Consider the following 19,583-nt stretch of genomic DNA (forward strand, 5'->3'; position numbering starts at 1 on the left):
TCTTCATCCAACCCCCCCATGTATATATTGCAAAAATGCTTTATAAATTTTAGAAAGTTGTATACATAAACTATCATCCCGAAGGATGTCTATTTCCAGATGGAGTTCCATGGAGCCAAAGTGGAAAGCATGTCTGAGCTGCAGGAATCTAAACAAAAAGGAGTTTGGCAAGTCAAATATACTTTTCAGGGTGTCAAACATGACCAGCTTTGCCCCTGTATATACATGGTCTAGATATTTGATTCCCTTAGTTGCCCATAAAGAAGGGTTAAACCAAAGTGGGATGTTGGGAGACCTATGTCCACTATAGGCATTAGGTTTCATTACTGTGATATGCCAAGCTTTAATGACTGCTCGCATTGCAGGGGTGAGAGGGGGATAGGGGGCCTGCAGTCCTCTGTAGAGGAGATTATGTAAAGCTTAGTAGGAGCCTGAATAAGCTGCCTCTAAAACAACAGAGGTATTAGTATTGTCTGAAATCAGCCAGGGTTGGGCATGGGTGAGCACGTCTGCTAAATAATAGGTGGAGAGGTCTTGGCATGCCAGTCCTCCCCGCATCCAGGGCCTGCGGAGCAATTTCCTGCTAAAACAAGCCAGACGAGATTGCCATAGAAAGGTTGATACTAAACAGTCAAACTGCATAAAAAAAGTGCTCGGAATCCAGTGTTGCAAGAAATACAACAGCACCGAGAGAATTTTCCTTTTGATTAAGTTGATTCGTCCGATAAGAGACAAAGGCAACTTGGCCCATGCCCTCAGTTTCTGCTTACATCACTTCAATGCAGGCAACAAATTAAGTTTGCTAAAATCTTTAGTATTTGAGTAAATAGTGACACCTAGATAACAAATGGTAGTTGCCCATTGAAGGGGGAGAGTGGGATCTTCTAACGCTCTCGCCCCTGGGTAAAACGAAAGAATAAGTGATTTGTACCAGTTGGTCATAAGGCCTGAGTACAAGCAAGGATTCACAGAGCCTCAGAAAGGGAGGTTCCTGGGAAGAGATAATATCTGGTCATCGGCATACACTAACAGTTTCCCTCCTACGTAGCCCACCCGGATCCCGACCACCCCAGATGACATCCTCAGCGCTTCTGCCAGGGGTTCCATAGCCAAAGTGAACAGGGCAGGGAAAGAGGGCACCCCTGCCTCATCTCCCCCCCCCCCCCATGTGAGGAGAATGGAGCTGAAAGTTTCCTGCCCAGTTTAATTTGTGCTACAGGCGTTTTGCATAAAATCTCAATACACTTACGAAAAACAGGGCCAAACCCCCAAATGCTTCTAGGACTGCCATCATGTAGTTCAAATGCTTTTTCAATGTCTAAAGCAACCAAACTCTAGTAGCAGTATCATCTGGAGGAAGTTGAAGGTGCTGAGAACCTTGCAGATATTGATATCTGTGGACTTTCCGGGCATGAATCCGGTTTGGTCGTTGTCAATAATGGATTGCAGGACCTTCATCAATCTGGTGGACAGGACTTTAGTCAGACTTTTTAGATCATAGTAAGGAGGAACAAGAGGTTAAATCTTTACCAGGTTTTGGTATAAGCACTATGTGTGCTTGGTACATAGATGTAGAAAGCTTGCAAGCATCCAGACAGCAATCAAATAGCAGTTTTAGATTCAGAACCAATATGGATGAGTGTTCCTTATACCATTCCCCAAGCAGTCCATCTGGACCAGGGTATTTATGAGGTGGGAAAGATCAAATAGCGGTCTCTATTTCAAGAGGAGTCAGTGGAGATTGCAAACTGCCTGCCTCCTCCGGAAAGAGAGAGCGTAGGTGGATCCCCTCCAATGCATCATCCAGGGCTTGCGCTGAACCAAATGGGGAGACACCATATAACAAGCTGTAAAATGAAAAGAATTCCTGTAAAATAGCAGCAAGATCAGTATTACGATTCCCAGTTGAGTTCTGGAATTACTGTCTGATAGCAGGTATCCGCCACTAGGTTGGCCAGAAGGCTCCCATTTTTGTCTCTAGATTGGTCAACCATTTATTATCAGAATGCATCAGTGTAGTGTAATGGTCTGGAGCAGCCACAAAATTTGCTGCAGCTTCAGTCTCAATCTGCTCCAAATGAACTGTTTGAGAGGCATATTCTCTACGGACGGTCTTAACAGAGGAAATATATTCTCCTCTGGTATGAGCCTCCCATACGACTGCAGGGTAAGCTGTGCTCTCTCTTTGGAGTTCCAATATTCATTTAACTTAGGGGATACCAATTTGTTAATCTTAGGGTCCTGGACTCAATGTGAGGCTAACCTCCAGCATCCTGAATACTGATGGGTCCCTAAGGCCAGATGCACCACTAAGGGTGAATGGCCCGAGAGACCCGCTGGGAGGTAAGAGGCGGCATAGACATGAGAAAGGACGCTTCCAAACATGAGATCTATTCGGGAGCCTTACCTATGTGTAGCTGACACATGAGAATAAGCTCTGATGTCAGGATGTTTCCAATGCCAGATTTCCTGGAGGTTGTAAGTATTGGCCCAACTTGCAAGGTCAGCAGGAGCAATTCAAAGAGCGTTAGAAGTGTCTAAAGTGCTATCAAGGACCTGGACTTGTGTAAAGCAAGGATGGAGCTGCCAACCAAGTGGGTTTCTTGCAAAAAGAGCACATGAAAGCTAAAGTATTTAAACAGTAGAGATTGTTTCACTTGATTATTTAAGCCCCTGATACTGCACGATGTCAGCTTAATTTCCATGACCAAGTAGATAGAGATTTACCCGAGTAAGGGCAACTAGGGGTTATATTGCAAAAATAATGGATACAAGGCGGCCAGAAGGGGGTTGTCATCCTGAAAACTGTGCAGAAGAGGGATCTCCAATACAGGGGATAAAGCATGCTTATTAGACAAGTGTAAGTCTTACACAGAAGAACTACTAAAAACAATAATAACCAAATACAAAACTCCCTACTGCCTAGCATTACCCCAACTAAGCTAGCAATGGCAGTTTTGATCCCATAGCAATAACTGAATCCTGAGGTAGAAGTCTCAGATATTGTCTGGGCTAGAACAGTAGACAAGTTTGGAGGGGCATGCAACCCCACAGACAAGGCCCCGGAACATCAATCCCTGCAGAACCAGGGAAAAGGACAACAAAAACAAAAAGTAAAAGAAAAACAGGAAAAACAGTGCCAACAGTTGGAGCTGATCCAATAAGGAAGGAAACTTGCTGGTTGCAGGAGGGGTGGTGTCCTGCTTGTCCAGGAATTGTCTCAGGAGGGTCATGGCTACCATGGAGCCCAGGGAAAACACAGAGAAAATTTTGATTTAACATGACCCTGTGCCATAGGAATAGCAAGGAGGACATCTTGATGCTTACCAACAAGAAAAGGATTCAAACTGTATCCTTTGGAGAGCAGGCAGAGCTCTGTAACCCCCAGGAGGGATTAACTGCAGGGTAAGCAGCCAGGAATCAGCATCTTTGGGGGATTCAAAAAGTTCACTGATCCTTCATGTTGAACTCTCAAGTGACTGGGATGCAACATGCTGTACTTGATTTCTTTTTTCCGAAGCCTTAGTCGCATGTCAGTGAAGGACTTGCATTTCCTCTGCAATTACGCAGAGAAATCTGGATAAAGGTGCACCATGGTATATTGATATGAAAGAGTGGAATGTTTGCAGATTTCACTAAGGATCCTGTCCTGAACTCTGTAGTTGAGAAAGCGCACCATGAAGGCCGTGGCGAGGCCCCCGTTGGCCTCTGGCCAGTTGGCACTCGATGGGCCTGATCGATCACATAATTGGGAGAAACAGCATCCAGGTTCAGCAGACTTTTGAAGTAAGCCTCCACAAATTCTGCCAGGTGGTCGCCTTCTGCCCCTTCAGTTAGGCTCAAGATGTGGATATTGGTTTGTTTGAGTCGGTTTTCAGCGTCATCCAACTTAGCCAATAAAGTTTGGACAGTGTACAAATGCTTAGCCAGGACATCAATATATTGTGCTGTAGGGTCTTCAGTGGCCGGGATCGTGTTCTCTGTTTCAGAGAGGCGGCAATGGATTTTATCAAGGTCTATCTGAACTAGGTTGCATTCCTCAATCAGGTAATCTATACGGACCAGGAGTGAGGTCTTACTTTGCTCAATGGCATTCAGTATAACCACTGTGTTATCCTCTCAGAGGATGATCCTTCCTGTTCTGCATCCATCTCCACATCTGCCAGTGGAGCCTGCAGCCTCTCCAAGATGGCATCTGTACACTAGGCCAGTGAAGCAGGTTGTTTCTTTCCAGCCAGCAGGTCTGCGGATTTTCTTTTGGAAAGCATGGTGGAATGCAACAGGAAAGACACCAGCACTATCCGAGGACAGGGGTGCCGGTAGTTAGTCTCTGTAATCGGCAAAATCAGTCAGGACAAGGCAGGATACCAGTAGCTCCTCAGACAGATATCCTGTTTGCTCACCCCCCAAAGAGTTTATTATTTACATACACTTTAAGTATGTAATATACCAAATGCATAAGGCCTCATGCACACAGGGCATTTCTCCTCTGAATGCCTTTTACTCCTGGCAGGAAAAAGCAGCTTATAGGATAAGATTGCCGTTAGGGAAAAAATAATAAATGCACATATTTTTGCAGAAAAAAAAATGTGCATGTATTATTTTTTTCCAGAAGGAGCCTGCAAAGCATTGCACTCATGATCAGTGGATCAGGGGTGCAAGGTCAGGCTCCTGCAGACAAGCTCTTCCGTTTTCAGCCCATACCACCAATACGGTCTGGCTGTTTACAAGTTGCAAACCTTCTGAATGAACCACGAGAGCGCTCATCAGCGACCCCGTAGTCCATTTAGAACTACAAGCTGTCAGCCTCAAGGGTTGTAGTTGTAGTTCATTTATTCACAGGATTCTGTGAATGAATGACGTGGCTGTGTGGGCAGAGTTTTTGAATTGCATGGGCGCTGTTTTTGAATTGTGACAGAGGGGAAGAAAATCTCTTGCCTGCTGTCACAATGAGAGCGAGTACTGGCAGGAGCTGGAACATGGTCTAAAAGGTTAACTTATCCTTTAAAAAACTTACCTAAAGCCACTTATTACACATGCATTTAGGCACATTTGGCCATTGTAATGAATAAATGCTCAAGAGCTAAACATGTCTAGCCTTTAGGCATAGATAAGCACTTCAAGCATATTTTCTGCCCAAAAGCTCCTCTCCTGAACACTCTGATGATGGGTTTTATTTAGGGTCTGTAAATGGTTTTCTTCTAATATGCCTGTAAACTCCTATGTGTGCATGGACACATGGGCTAACATATCTTTACAGACTGAAAAAAGCAAATGCCTGTAAAAAGCCTTTTAATATAGGCCAGATTTCTATACAGTATCTGCTTTAACATTATGAGCCTATGTAAGTGCAATTTAAAGTATTTTTTTTTTAAAAAAAGAATGTGCTACACTATGAGAGGTTCTTCTATCTCTTTCCGTCTGTGAGGGAAATTCTTGCAGAGTCTCTTAAAAGCACAAGATTAATGCTGGAATGTTAGTCTTCTTATTCCTCAAGTGTTTGGTGTATCCACTGGAGAAAGGGAGCCCAACCGGGGTATCAATTGACATTCTTTGACAAAAGAGGTCATATATCTCTGTTGCATGTGGTGTGTTCTCGTTTGGGAAGAAAGAAGGAGCACTTGTTTTTCGGGTGTTTTCTTTCATTTCTGCACAATTTGAATAAAAACTTTTGACGCAGAGCACTATAACCTTCACAGACTTTTATTGCAATATAAGTTATGTTTATTTTAAGCTACAGACATAGTTTGTGGTGAAATCAGGCAATATTTCTCAATTTATGTAAATTATTATGGTAAAATAGTGCAGCGCTTATGGGCATCTATTAGGGACTCAACCTAATAGTGCAATGTACACATGAAAAAAATGAAAAACATGCAGGATAACCCAACAGACAAAAAACAAAACCATGGGAATATGCCAATATTGATGCTATCTATCCCCTCTTGATCCCCATCTGAGGGATCATATATGCATGCAAGCAGTGAGTGTGTCCCTTGAAAGGAAAATTCACTATATACAAATAAAGTGAGTCGTGCCACATGTACTTAAAACAGTGATACAACAATTCACTCATAATAAAAATGTCCACTAAGATCAAAACACTCTCATGCAGGTGGAACGCGTGCTGGTGCCGAAATGCGTGCCAATCCTCTGTAGCTGTAGTGCCCCCTCACCTTCCTGCCCAGGCCCCAAAGGACCAATGAGCTTTATAAATCACACTGGTGATCTTTCCAGATGATCTTCTTAATAGTAGTGGTGGTACTCCCCCTCCTCCTCTGTTTATTGAGCTTCCAACATCTACTGGCACTGCTGGATAAGTATTACTCCATGTACGTCCCCAGTAACAAGACAGAGAACAGCCAATATAGTGTAAACCTGATTTAATAAACTTCCATATAACAATGGAATGCCCACTCACATTTATGTAGCATACAGTGAGCCTTCACACCACATTGTGGGTGTACTGCCTGTGTGGATACAAATGGGTGCACCAAGATGGCTCCTGCGCCGGATCTGACGTCACTACGTAACGGAAGCCCCTCCTACTGGCGTACCTACGCATTACATCACGATCAGTCACCTGACTTCCTCAGGATATCATAAATCATACACCTATATATTTTATGTATATGATTTAATTTGTTTTGCGCACAGTTCGTGTGGAATTAGGCACTTGTTTGTTCCACATTATTTTATGTTTTGGGATGCATATTTATGCATTTTTTGCACATAGTTTATGTGGGAATAGGGCACGTTATATATTTTGAAGAGCATGGTATTTAACCAGTTGCCCTCCAGAGGATTTACCCCCCTTCCTGACCAGGTTATTTTTTGCAATACAGCGCTGAGTTACTTTAACTGACAATTGTGCATTCATGCAACCCTGTACATGAAATTTATGTACATGACATTTTTTTTCCCACAAATAGAGCTTTCTTTTGGTGGTATTTAATCACCTGTGCATTTTTTATTCTTTGTGTTATACACAAACAAAGACTGACAATTTTGAAAAAAAAATATATTTTTTGGCTTTTTGTTATAAAACATATCCAGTGAAAAAATATAAAAACTTATATTTCATCATAAATGTGGGCCAAAATGTATTCTGCTACATGTATTTGCTAAACAAAATCCCAATACATATAAATTATTTGGTTTGTGTGAAAGTTATAGAGTCTACAAATGGTGGTATATATATATATATATATATATATATATATACATATACTGTATATATTGGAATATTTATTTATTTATTATACTAGTAATGGCGGCATTCAGTGACTTATAGCAGGACTCCGGGACAGAGGGACTGCGGCTGGCAATCTGACACTGGGTGGGAACTAACTGCCACTGACATCCCAATGACACTAATACAGTGATCGGTGCTAACAAAAAGCACTGATACTGTACTAATGACAATGGGCAGGAAGAGGTTAACATCTGGGGCAATCAAAGGCTTAACTGTGTGCTGTTTTACATAATGCATTGTGTGTGTTTTACTAGGGAAACATGCTGCTGTGTATTTCTCTGCTGTGCAGAGAAATACACAACAGCATGGTCTTGCTGACAGGAAAGAGATCTGTGTTTATACACAGGTCTCTCCTCTGTCAGTGTTACTTGGCGATCGCCAGGTCCCGTCAGGAAATCTCCGACCAGGACCAGGTGATTGACATCTGTAGCCGCCAGTGGTGGTGTGGGTAGAGTATCGTGCGCACCCCCTACCCAGAAATGCGAATCATGTATATATACGTGATTTTGCGCAGCCCTGCTGCCCTGTAGCAGTACTTCTACTATAGGTTTGATGACGTTTGTTATTTAACAAAAAAAATTCTTTAAAATTGTTTTATTGTGTTGCGGTTGTTGTTTCATCTGTAGCAGCATGTAGAACAATGACTACAGATAAGATATACAGCTTTTTATATTTAGATGTGTTCAATCAATGATAAAATCTCAGGCTAACATTTGTAAAAGAATGCATCTTTCTATCAATAAAAAACCTTCTATCTATTTTGTGTGAAGAAATTCTTAAACTTCAAACTATAATGAAGGCAGTAGAAGGAATGCATATATGAATTGTCATTTCATAAATGCATGTCATGTCAATTACTTAGCATTAGGACAGAAAAAGAAGATTATGCATGTGGTGACATTTCAGGATAAACGGTATATGCTAATTCTAAAGCACTACATGTAGGACTACGTAAACAATTGCTTTGAAGCACAGCCAAATAGAAAAAGTGCCTTTCTGTAAAGATGAGAATTGGCAGTCAACTGTTTATAAAATATTTAACTTACTTACGTTTTAATTATTGGTATTATTAATATTAATTTGTATAGCATATACATATTATCTAGTGTTTTTACATAGTACACAGAGTATATATTGATCTAGAAGAATACTTTTTTTTTGTGGGGTGGGGGTGGCGGTAGATCCGTTATATTTTCAGCATGTTCAGCATCAAATCTTAAGGGGTATTACCATTTTGCAGTCATATTTGAGAAAATCCCACTATATGTTTAAGAGGGACAGGATTTTTAAGGTGCTTTACCCATTAACCAAAACATGAGCAGTTATAATACAATGATGTTTATTACAAATCCATACTAAAAAACATTGAGAATTTCACATAAGTGTTCTTTGCCAACTTCCTCTATGACCATTATTATTATTGGCAAAGTCTTCTATGCATTTTCTTCTACATGTTTTGCTGCATGGCTTCTTCAGGAAGTTTGCATCTAGGGAACTAATAAAGATACAAAAACACATATGTAAAACATCTAAAAAAAACTATCTATACAGACTACATATCTTATATGAAGGGATATTAAACCCACCTATGTAATGATCATTGGATGATCGTTATATGGGTGGGTTCTTTATCCCTTCATATAAGATGTGTAGTCTGTAAATGTATAGTTTTTTAGATGTTTTTCAAATTTGTTTTTGTATCTTTATTAGTTCCCTATATGCATACTTCTTGAAGAAGCCATGCGGGGAAACATGTAGAAGAAAATGCATAGGGGACCTTGCCAGTACTAATAATGATCATAGAGGATGTTAACAGAGAACACTTCTGTGAAATTCTCAATGTTTTTTTTAATATGGATTTGCAATAAACATCATCGTATTTTAACTGCTCATGTTTTGGTTAATGGGTAAAGCACCTTAAAAATCCAATTCCTTCTGCACTGAGGGCAAGGTCACTCTCCCTGCACATGGGGTACTTTTAATGTGTCATGCTCATCAATGCCTGTGGATAAGGTGGGGACCGGTGTCAGGGAAATTCAGCCTTAAGGTGGTACTCCAACTTAGAGATGATCATACACTGTGTTCCGAGTGAATAAACTGAACTCCAATTAACCCTCTGGTCCCATATCAAAGCACACCTTGACTGTAAGTGTTTGCACTTTGGAGGGACACGCTGAGCCTATGCTCACTCCACCCATCCAGTGTATCTCTGTCACCTCACTCCCAGTGACAGAATGGGGTCCCACCATGCACCTAGCAAGGACATCATCTGTGCATTTTGTCTTCTTACTCTCTGTCAGCTAGGCCGAGAGCCTCCATGACGCTGATCTGCTCCCGTTGCTTTTGGAGATGGAACCATGTTGGAGAGAGTCCCAGAGACACTTCCAGAGGATACCTCGCCTTGCACAGGTACCACACTTCACAACAGCCTGCTTGCACTGGTTACTAGACTTCTGTTACCCTTGACAACTACTTGCTACACTGTACCATGTTCACTCTTGCGGATCTGTCTTCATACCCCAACGTGCTTTAACTGACTCAAGCTGCAGAAGGCTATGTGTAATGTGCCGGTTACTTTTCATACACCCCTTTCAATAACTTCAGACCAGGAAGGACAGTGTTTCAAAGGCTTTGCTATAAGAACATCAGTACAACAGGTCCAAAAGATAGCAAATGGTCTTTTCCCTAACTGAACCTAACCATGGCTGTGGCTGCCCCAGCATACCTGCACAGGTGAGAGTCCATTAATCGGCTAGACCCCAGGACCTCGGGATATGGAACTTTAGGCTCCATACTGCATCCCTTCTAGATCTGCTGTAACACTGAACCATTTTCATTTGACAATGACTTAGCAGTGCTAACAATATAATGTCTTTACCAACAGCACACAAACATACACACCAAACAGTTTGTAAGAAACTAAACCACCAGTATGGATTTGGAGAAAAAAGCTTTGGAGAGAAAATCCATACAAATAAATGATGAATATACAAACTATATGCAAACTGAGCCCGGAAGGACTATTGTCCGACCTCAATGCACTGTTTAATTGGGCAACTATGTGGCAAATGAGATTTTTTGTTAATAAATGTAAGGTTATGCACTTGGGGGCTAAGAATATGCATGCATCATACATACTAGGGGGAGTACAACTGGGGGAATCAATGGTGGAGAAGGATCTGGGAGTTCTGGTAGATCACAAGCTTAATAATGGAATGCAATACCAAGCTGCAGTTTCTAAAGCGAGCAAAATCATCTCTTGTAATAAAAGAGGTATATACTCCAGAGAGATATCATTTTAGAAATACCTCATCTGGAATGTGCAGTTCAGTTTTGGGCACCAATTCACAAAAAGAACATTAGGGAACTTGAGAAAGTACAGAGAAGGGCAACCAAACTGATAAGAGACATGGAGGAGCTCAGCTATAAGGAAAGATTAGGGGAACTGAGGAGATTAAGGGGCGATATGATCAACATTTATAAATACATCAGTGGTTCATATAGTCAACCAGGTGTAGAGCTATTCACACTTAGGTCATCACAAAGGACAAGGGGGCACTCTTTACGTCTGGAGGAAAAGAGATTTAATCTCCAAATACGGAAAGGTTTCTTCACAGTAAGAGCTGTGAAAATGTGGAATAGACACCCTCAAGAGTTGGTTCTGGCCAACTCAGTGGATTTCTTTAAAAAAGACCTGGATTCTTTCCTAGATATACAGAATATAACTGGATACTAACATTTATAGGTAAAGTTTATCCAGGGAATATCCAATTGCCTCTCGGGGGATCAGGAAGGAAATATTTCCCCTGAAGGAGCAAATTGGATCATTTTTTGCTGGTTTTTTTTTGCCTTCCTCTGGATCAACTGTGGGTATAGGATTATAACTTTTTTTTGGTTGAACTGCTTTTTTTTGGTTGAACCGGATGAACTTTTGTCTTTTTTCAACCAGACTATGTAACTATGTAGCACCTTAGTACTAAAATGAAACAGTTTGAAAAAAAGCAAAGCTCCACGCCTTTGTTTTTAGTAAGTCAATAGATATAAGCAATCAGCTACATGGGTGTATTTTTGACATTGAAAAAAATAACAGTAAAATAGTATCATTACACATGTGTAACAGGTTAACTAGATATCTGCTATATCTGCTGCTTATCAGGTGCCATTACTCTGCCAAGGTATAAAACAAAGTATGTTCAAATAACATACTTAGGTACATCTTTTAACAAGAGCTAATGGTTTTATGAATAGCAATGGTTTTATGAATAGAAGTGTACAATGATGAACAGGAAAAAGATCCAGAACCAGTTAATAGAGATGCAACGCATATGCCTCATGCTTCAATTACTTTCCAATGATGTGATAGTTTCCTACTGATTTCACTCGCATTGATTTTCCTTCACATCAAAATATAAACAGTAGTGAAGCAGGGTTAAAAAAAAAATTCAGTGTTGCGACACCAAGTGTTTCTATGCCATTAATAATTGATATTGTAAAAGTATATGAATGTACTTTAGAATGGGCTGAAGGCAGAAAGCTTTGAAGAAGATGTTACATAACCATGGAAGGACAGAATTTCTTTTCAAACAGAAAGTAGACCAGTAGCGACCCTTTATAGTCCAAACCTTTAGCCATGGTGCATTTAAAGCAGAATAAAACTTACAAAAGCACATTACCGCAATCCCATTCAAATATATATTGCATTTTAAGGAACTATATTACTTGGGCTATGGATGCAACATTGTCTATTAATTTTAGGACACGCTTTGCTCAGCTGATTAAAAAAAAAGTAATAACAAAAAAACAGAACTATCATTGTATCTATAACAGCCAATAAGACATGAGCTTTTATTAATAGCCTGCACAAGGAAAATAGCTTAGATTTGACTGGTTTCTGTGAAGGTAGAAGCAGTTTTAAATTTTTTTACATAATAAACATGTCATACTTGCAATGGTTTTGTACAGAACAGCCCCGAACCTTCTTTTATGGGGTGCCCCACCCCCTGGTGCTCCTGGCTCCTCCTCCTCCCTTCCGAATGACCCTTTAGTGAGCTGCTTGCTATGGGGGCACTCATGCTGTCTTGATCCCGAGCTGGGATGAGTGTGTCTATTGACACACACAGCACGGCTCAGCCCTGCCCCCTGCTCCCTCCTCACTGGATTTGCTTGACAGCAGCCGAAGCCAATGGCTCCCACTGCTGCCTCCATGTCCAGTGAGGAGACAGAGAGTGGAGACAGCCAATGCTCTCAGGCTAAAAGCTGGATCAAGATCAAGCACAGGTAAGTATAAGGGGTCTGGAGCTGATCATCAAAGGTTTTTTCCCTTAGTGTAGAGAATGTATTAAGGTAAAAAAAAACCCTGCTTTTACAACCACTTGAAATTTTTTCTCTTGTTTTCATAAACTATCTCAACTGTTCTTTTAACATTAACATTATTCACTTGAAGGAAAACTACCACGAGAAACTCTAAGGGCCCAAATCACACCTTTTGCATTAGGCTGCACTGAGGAACCAAAATACAATAACATGCTCAAATTGCTGCTAATAGGTTCAGTTCACATAAATACATAGCCTTGGTGTGTGCTGGGTAAAAATGTAAAACACGGCATGACATGCTGCTTTTAAATACAGTCTGGTGCAATGCATGTTAAGGAAAGAAAAATAATGTACTTTGGCTACTGCTGTAACAAAAACCTACACATGAATGCAACAAGTTAAAAATATGCATACTGTATATCAGTGCAGTGTGTAAAATAAGAAAAAAAAACTCATGTCAGATCATTTAGTGCACATCAGCACATACTAATGCAACAGAGGTGGTATAAATCCAGCCTCAATGCTGTCATTACTGACCTCTCCTAAAAATTCTATTTGCCTAGCCTTCTTATCATAATCTTCAACACATTATAAGTATAGGTAAGAGGCACTGGATTAAAAAAATACGTTATCGCCTGCAGCGAACGGAAAAATCTATAAAAGTGTATAATCACTCTGGTTAGACAGATCTCATTCACGAAAGGGCCTCAAGGAGGAACGTTAGATGGGATTCAAGGGGTACAGAAGACTCTAAATCAACAGTGGGAAGCTCTTCTTTCTTCTGCACCCTTAGGCTTCAGTACTGACCTGAAACAACCATGCAGATGTGGAAAGTCGTAAATCCTAATCTGCATACTTGTCTCAAATCAGTGATTTAGAAAATACTAAAGCCATAGGATCAACATAACAATAGGAGTACTAGCATTTTCAGAAGTCACCTACACCTGTCCCTATAATGTCTCACTACACACTTCTTTAAAAACATACACCAACATTTTACAGTTTGGTTTAAAATTGATTTGAGGCATTGAAGCTGAATCTGTTACCTATAAGGCAAGACCTAAAGACTGATATTAATTATTTTAAATTTGTGCCATCATTGCATAATTGCCAAGTTATATGCGTAAGCAATCACAGGTCTGTAAAGTTTTTCTCTGACAACTGCATAAGGTTGTCCATCAGCTGTACAGTGGATTCATACAGGTAGATTTACTAAAACTGGTGCACACAGAATCTGGTGCAGCTGTGCATGGCAGCCAAACAGCTTCCTACTTCAGCTTGTTCAAATAAAGTGATTGTAAAGGAAATATTTTTATTTTTTTAAAATATCAAACATGTCATACTTACCTGCTCTGTGTAATAGAATTGTGCCCCCAATAGGAAGTTGATTTCCATGGGGGCACTCATGCAGGCTTGCTCCCAAGTCCCGCTGCTGCATCCATTGACACAGACAGCGGGACTAGCTCCCCCCCCCCCCCGCTCCCTCATCACTGAAAGTAATTGACAGGAACAGGAGCCAATGGCTCCCGCTGCTGTCGGCCTGCCCAGTGAGGAGGGACAAGGCAAGGAGAGCTCCCATGCACTGCATTGGATCTTGATGGGGCTCAGGTAAGTATAAGGGGGAGGGGGGGGGTGCCAGTTTATGACACAGAAGGTTTTTTAGTTTAATGAATAGAATGCAGTATGGTAAAAAACCTTGAGGCTTTTCTTTGGCAAGAAAACTGGAAGCTGATTGGTTTCTATGCAGTGCTGCACCAGATTATGCACTCTCCAGTTTTTGTAAATACCCCCCACAGAGTGAAAGCCCCCCAGTGATGTAGCCTTCATAACATGGCACTCTGGGTGCTGTATTGTTACACTCACAAAATATGTTACTTGTGTTGTTTAAACAGTGGATATCTATATATCTTCTATATATATGACAGATTTTTACAGTTTTTATATTTATTTGCAGTATTGAATGAATAAAGTAAAGTGAAGTATCATATGTACCGAACTTGCCAAAAAATAAAAGTCTGTTGTAATAATGTTTTTTATTTATTTTTACTTAGATTATCTCACTATTACCTATGCAATATAAATTGAAGCTTTACTACATTAATATATCTGTCTTAAACATATCCTATAACCAGAAAATAGTCATCACCCAATCCAGCCGATTCCCATAGGATCAGTAAATCATTCCATGCCTACGGGAACTGATTTGTGCACACACCCCCTGGCTGATCTATTTCGGAGAAAGAACTGATAGACCAACTTTAATATTCCCAGCTGGTCACTTTGCTTTTCCAAGGCCAGGGTCAAAAGTGTCATGACCTCATGACCATGCACGCTCAGCCAACACAGGCACCCTTGTTTATGTCAAGATCATTTTAAACAATGAGCGTTCTCTGGCTGGTTGCCTCAAACACCATCTCAGGTCTGTGAGCTCTATTGGAAGCTTGTATACTTCGCCGTGACTTTCCGTCCCTAACTTCTTTACGCTAATTTTAATTTGTTTTTAGCTCCAGCTGCAACATCTGATCAACAAAGCCGCCTTCCCTCCCCTTCCCTTCTGGCACAGTCTGGTTGTGTTTGCCTGTCCTTGCCCCTGGAAGCACATTTCTCCTGCAGGTGCTGATCCTTCCCCTCCGGAAAAGCTACTGCCTCTTTCAGCACCTTGGACGGCTAGCCATCCCTCGAATGATGTCAATCAGTGTGACCCAGTGCCCATCCAAAAAAACTTCTCACTGGACATACAAGACACATGTAGAGCAATATCCGTCTCTTGTCTTTCAAATATTTCTCTTTGATGATCAGGTCATAGGGCAAAGAACAACCCTACAAAAGCTGGAGGTGAGAGCAACGTGTTACCAGGTAGTCATTTAGTGATTGCTTTCATCTGATGTGCTTACAATAAAGCTTCCCCAACTGTCATTTATCCCATTTTCCAGACCAGTATGGATTCCAGGCTGTGACTGTTCCAGCAATACAAATTCTCAGATGTTCAGGAGCTGTGGAAACAGATTGTTTCACACTACACTCTGCCTGGATCCATTGTATAATGAGACGAGCATTCCCAGTGAAGCTGGCCATCATGCACAGCAATGTCAAACACATGCACACAGCAGCATCAGCATCAGCAGCAGGTACTGATCTAGTCCTACCTCTGTCCAATGTGAGGGGCTGGACCACTGTCGCCATGTCTGTGGTCGGATGCAGAGTGATGCTCAGAGCCAGAGCAGCAGAACTGGAGGAGAGAGAGAGAGGGAGGGGGAGGGGGAGAGACATGGAGAGAGAGAGGGAGAGAGGCACAGCTCTCAGAGACAGCAGCTCGCTGGAGCTGTTATTAACTTTATCTTCCTAATGAGACAATTTCTCAGCAATCATTGCAAATCTTCCACTGACAAATAATGAAGAGATCACACGAAACAAGCACGCACAACACAGAAGAGCGCTGGCAGTCTCCCCGAAAGCGCTGGATGGTTACCATGAGACGCTGCACTTGGACTTGATTGATTCATTTATCATACAAGTATATTTTTATATCCTGTAATGTTCCCCTGGTAACCACAACGCGGTAGGATGGATTTTTTCCACTATGATCACCTTAATATCTGATTCCTCCTCCTGCTGCCACAACACTTTATGATGCTTGCACACAATGGAAAAAGCAATATTTGCTTGTTAGGAGTAGACATTCCATGCAGTGAGGACATCACAGTTAGAGAGCGGCAATGTGGCAACTTTAATGCTGCTCGCTAATGGATTGTACTTGTACTGTGGCAAGTGAAAGCTCCTCCTCATAAGTTTTATGTTATGTGACCTAATTGTGTCAGATGATGCAAACGTTAGAGTCACCTACATTGTTTTATCCAGTTTGCTACATTAGCTACTGTGCAAGTGGAGATATGCATGCAGCTGCACTGGAGCTCATTGGAATGCACACTGCATAGGACTGCAGGCATGCAGCATGCATTCAGATTATAATATGCCATGCAAGCCATCGTTTTATTTGATGCAGAAAAGTAACAATAATGCTTATAAATACTGACATGCAGGGTCACTTTAAGACTAACCTGATCTGAACCCGTTGAATAAAATCTCATTTAGGATTTAGCAGGTTAATACATTGCAAAAGTTTTTAGGGCTTCATGACCACTGGATGTTCCTTTATCTTTCCTAGATGCCTTTCCTCCTGGCAGCGGCATTTTGGCAGAAAAAAGATTGACGTTATAAATGCATTTAGGTTTATGTGCTTTTTGCCACATCAAGCGTTTGGGTGTTAGTTCATTTCACTGGCTAGAATAATAATTTAGTCTGGCCATTGAAATGAATTACCGCTCAAGCGCTAAATGCACCTAGTGTTAACACATGTTTAGACACATTTACACACGTCAAGCGTTTTTTTTTCTTTTTGCCAAAACGCCGCTGCTCCTGGACGCACTGGACGTGGGGTGTTTTTTCTGCCTCTAATTGTCCCTGCCTCTAAACTTCCCTAAAAGCCTATGTGTGCATGAACACATACGCTAACACACAGGGGCATTCAAAGGCAGGGAATAAAAAAAGCACCAGATGCCCCTAGGAGCAGCTGTACAAACACCCTGTGTGCATGAGACCTAAATCTTCACTTTTCATTCAGATTGCTTTCAGACTGATCTGGTGTGGGTTGACCACGCCGTGGAAGCATCACAGTGTACCTGTGGGTTTGGGGCAAGTCAGCTGTGCTTTCCCATAGAGTTCTATGATGTCCAGGGGCGGACTGACAACTCATGGGGCCCCCGGGCAATAGGGGATCATGGGGCCCCTGTGTCCTTGCCAAAACTCAAAAAAGCCTATGAAAAAGGTACCAGGGGCATCTCATGGGGCCCCCTACCAACCCCGGGCCCTCGGGCAGTGCCCGAGTTTCCAAATGGTCAGTCCACCCCTGATGATGTCCCATGGTTTGTAGCATACAGGAGTTTTGGTGACCAAACACCAGTGACAACAGTGTCACCATGGTCACTTGTATTCTGTGTATTAGAGGTGCATGTGACAGGGTGACAATGCAGGACCATGTTTGGGAGACAGTTGTCACCCTTTAACAAAAAGTGCCTACACAAGGATCTTCAAGCCAAGATCACCAGGTATTCTTTTTGGGTGGCTTCATAATACCCTGATGCATTTTTGCTAAAGCACAGCTAACCCAGGGTTTTCATGTGGGTTAGCTGTGCTTTCCCATACACTTACATGAGGTTCTGAAGTTTTGGTGCAGTGCAGTGCAGTGCGGTTCAGAAAGCTCACCAAAACTCCTGGTACAAACATACGGGACTGCCCCAACCCATAACTGGCCTCCTACTATGGAGGCTGTCAAAATTTAGAATAAGGATTGCAGATAATACTGAAGTGCCGTGAAGTGGTTCTGCAGCGAACACATGTATTTGTGAATGTGTTCAATCTAAACCGCTGTTGTTCACGTGAACTGTTAGACAGGACAATTTGGTGAGGTGAGGTGCGGAAACCTCACCAAAACTCCTGGTACAAACAAATGGGACTGCCCCAGCATATAACTGGCCTTTGCAGCAAGGAGCACATGGAAGGGCGATGCATGTCGAACAACAAAGCTCAACTTACCAGCCAGCGTGCAGCACACCAAATTGTCCTGTCTAACAGTTCACGTGAACAACAGTGGTTTAGATTGAACACATTTACAAATACATGTGTTCGCTGCAGAGCCACTTCACGGCACCTCAGTATTATCTGCAATCCTTATTCTAAATTTTGACAGCCTCCATAGTAGGAGGCCAGTTATAGGTTGGGGCAGTCAGGTATGTTTGTACCAGGAGTTTTGGTGAGCTTTCCGAACTGCACTGCACTGCACCAAAACTTCAGAACCTCATGTAAGTGTATGGGAAAGCACAGCTAACCCACATGAAAACCCTGTGTTAGCTGTGCTTTAGCAATAGTGCAGCAGGGTACTATTAAGCCACCCAAAAAGAATACCTGGTGATCTTGGCTTGAAGGTCCTTGTGCAGGCACTTCCTGTTATAGGGTGACAACTTTCTCCCAAACGAGGTCCTGTGTTGTCACCCTGTCACATGCACCCCTGATATGTATACTACAAGTGGCCATGGTGAGACTCTGTTGTCACTATCAGGAAATCAATGCAGAGCAATGAAGTGTTACTGACAATGGAGCGAGTGTATATGGTAAAAAAAAAAGCTGGAGGTGCCTAGCAGCACAGAAATGCAAACATAATTATTAAAGTCTAAGTGAAGATTAAGTGAATAAAGCTGTTTTTTATGATAAATGTTTAGTATATTTATACAGGTGTAGATTTAGTAACACTGGAGCACTCAGAATCTGGTGTAGCTGTGCATGGTAGCCAATCAGTTTCTAACGTCAGCTTGTTCAGTTAAGCTTTAGCAATAAAACATGAATGCCAATTGGTTTCCATGCAGATGTGCACCAGATTTTGCACTCATCCAGCTACAGTTTAGGTCTTCTTTATATGGCCTAATGAGAAGGTAATTTTATTGAACCAGGCCACCTTTGTAAATCAAAAGTCTAATCTTGAATGTTCAAAAAATGTATTGCTCTTTACAAGGGTGTCTAGAGATATCCATACAAATCATAATAATTGCAAGTGGTGTAATGGATCCAAATATCTCCTATTAGAAATGGCTAATTTAGGGGTTTACTTCAAGGAAATACAGAAGTGGTCATTGTCGGACTGAGAGATATACTGACATTTGCACAATCTCTGTGTCACTGAGCACCACAAAATATCAAGAGACAGCTTGCCCACCACTTATGTGCAACCACTAATGCAACTCACTAGAGTCCATTTAACATGGTTTTCTATGAGACACGTTCACATCTATGTGTTTTCAGCCGCTGCATTTTTGGATAGAGTCTAGGACTTTTTTCCCACAGCAGATTGCAACATTCATAGGTGTGAACCAGGCCTAAAAGCATTAAAGGTACTAGCACTCCCACTTCAGACTGGATTTACATTATTGCATTACAGTAAAGGGGGACCATTTATTTTGATTGG

General features: G+C 41.6%; 1 protein-coding gene across 3 annotated transcripts in view; it reads right to left on the bottom strand.

The window, feature by feature from the left end:
• LIN7A (lin-7 cell polarity scaffold A) overlaps positions 1-15,918 on the bottom strand; it is a 118,696-nt gene extending 102,778 nt beyond the window's left edge. The window contains exon 1 of one of the 3 annotated variants that reach the window (XM_089652186.1): positions 15,715-15,918. In XM_089652186.1, the coding sequence (XP_089508312.1) occupies positions 15,715-15,838 (124 nt within the window). In that variant the 5' untranslated portion in view covers positions 15,839-15,918. The remainder of the gene's footprint in view (positions 1-15,714) is intronic. The other 2 variants (XM_089652199.1, XM_089652191.1) reach the window with 2 other exon arrangements.
• Between the last annotated feature and the right edge of the window lie 3,665 nt (positions 15,919-19,583).

The sequence above is a fragment of the Staurois parvus genome, unplaced genomic scaffold, assembly GCF_062004578.1.
Source record: "Staurois parvus isolate SC_StPar_1 unplaced genomic scaffold, SC_StPar_1.0 ptg000025l, whole genome shotgun sequence".
NCBI classification, from domain to species: domain Eukaryota; kingdom Metazoa; phylum Chordata; class Amphibia; order Anura; family Ranidae; genus Staurois; species Staurois parvus.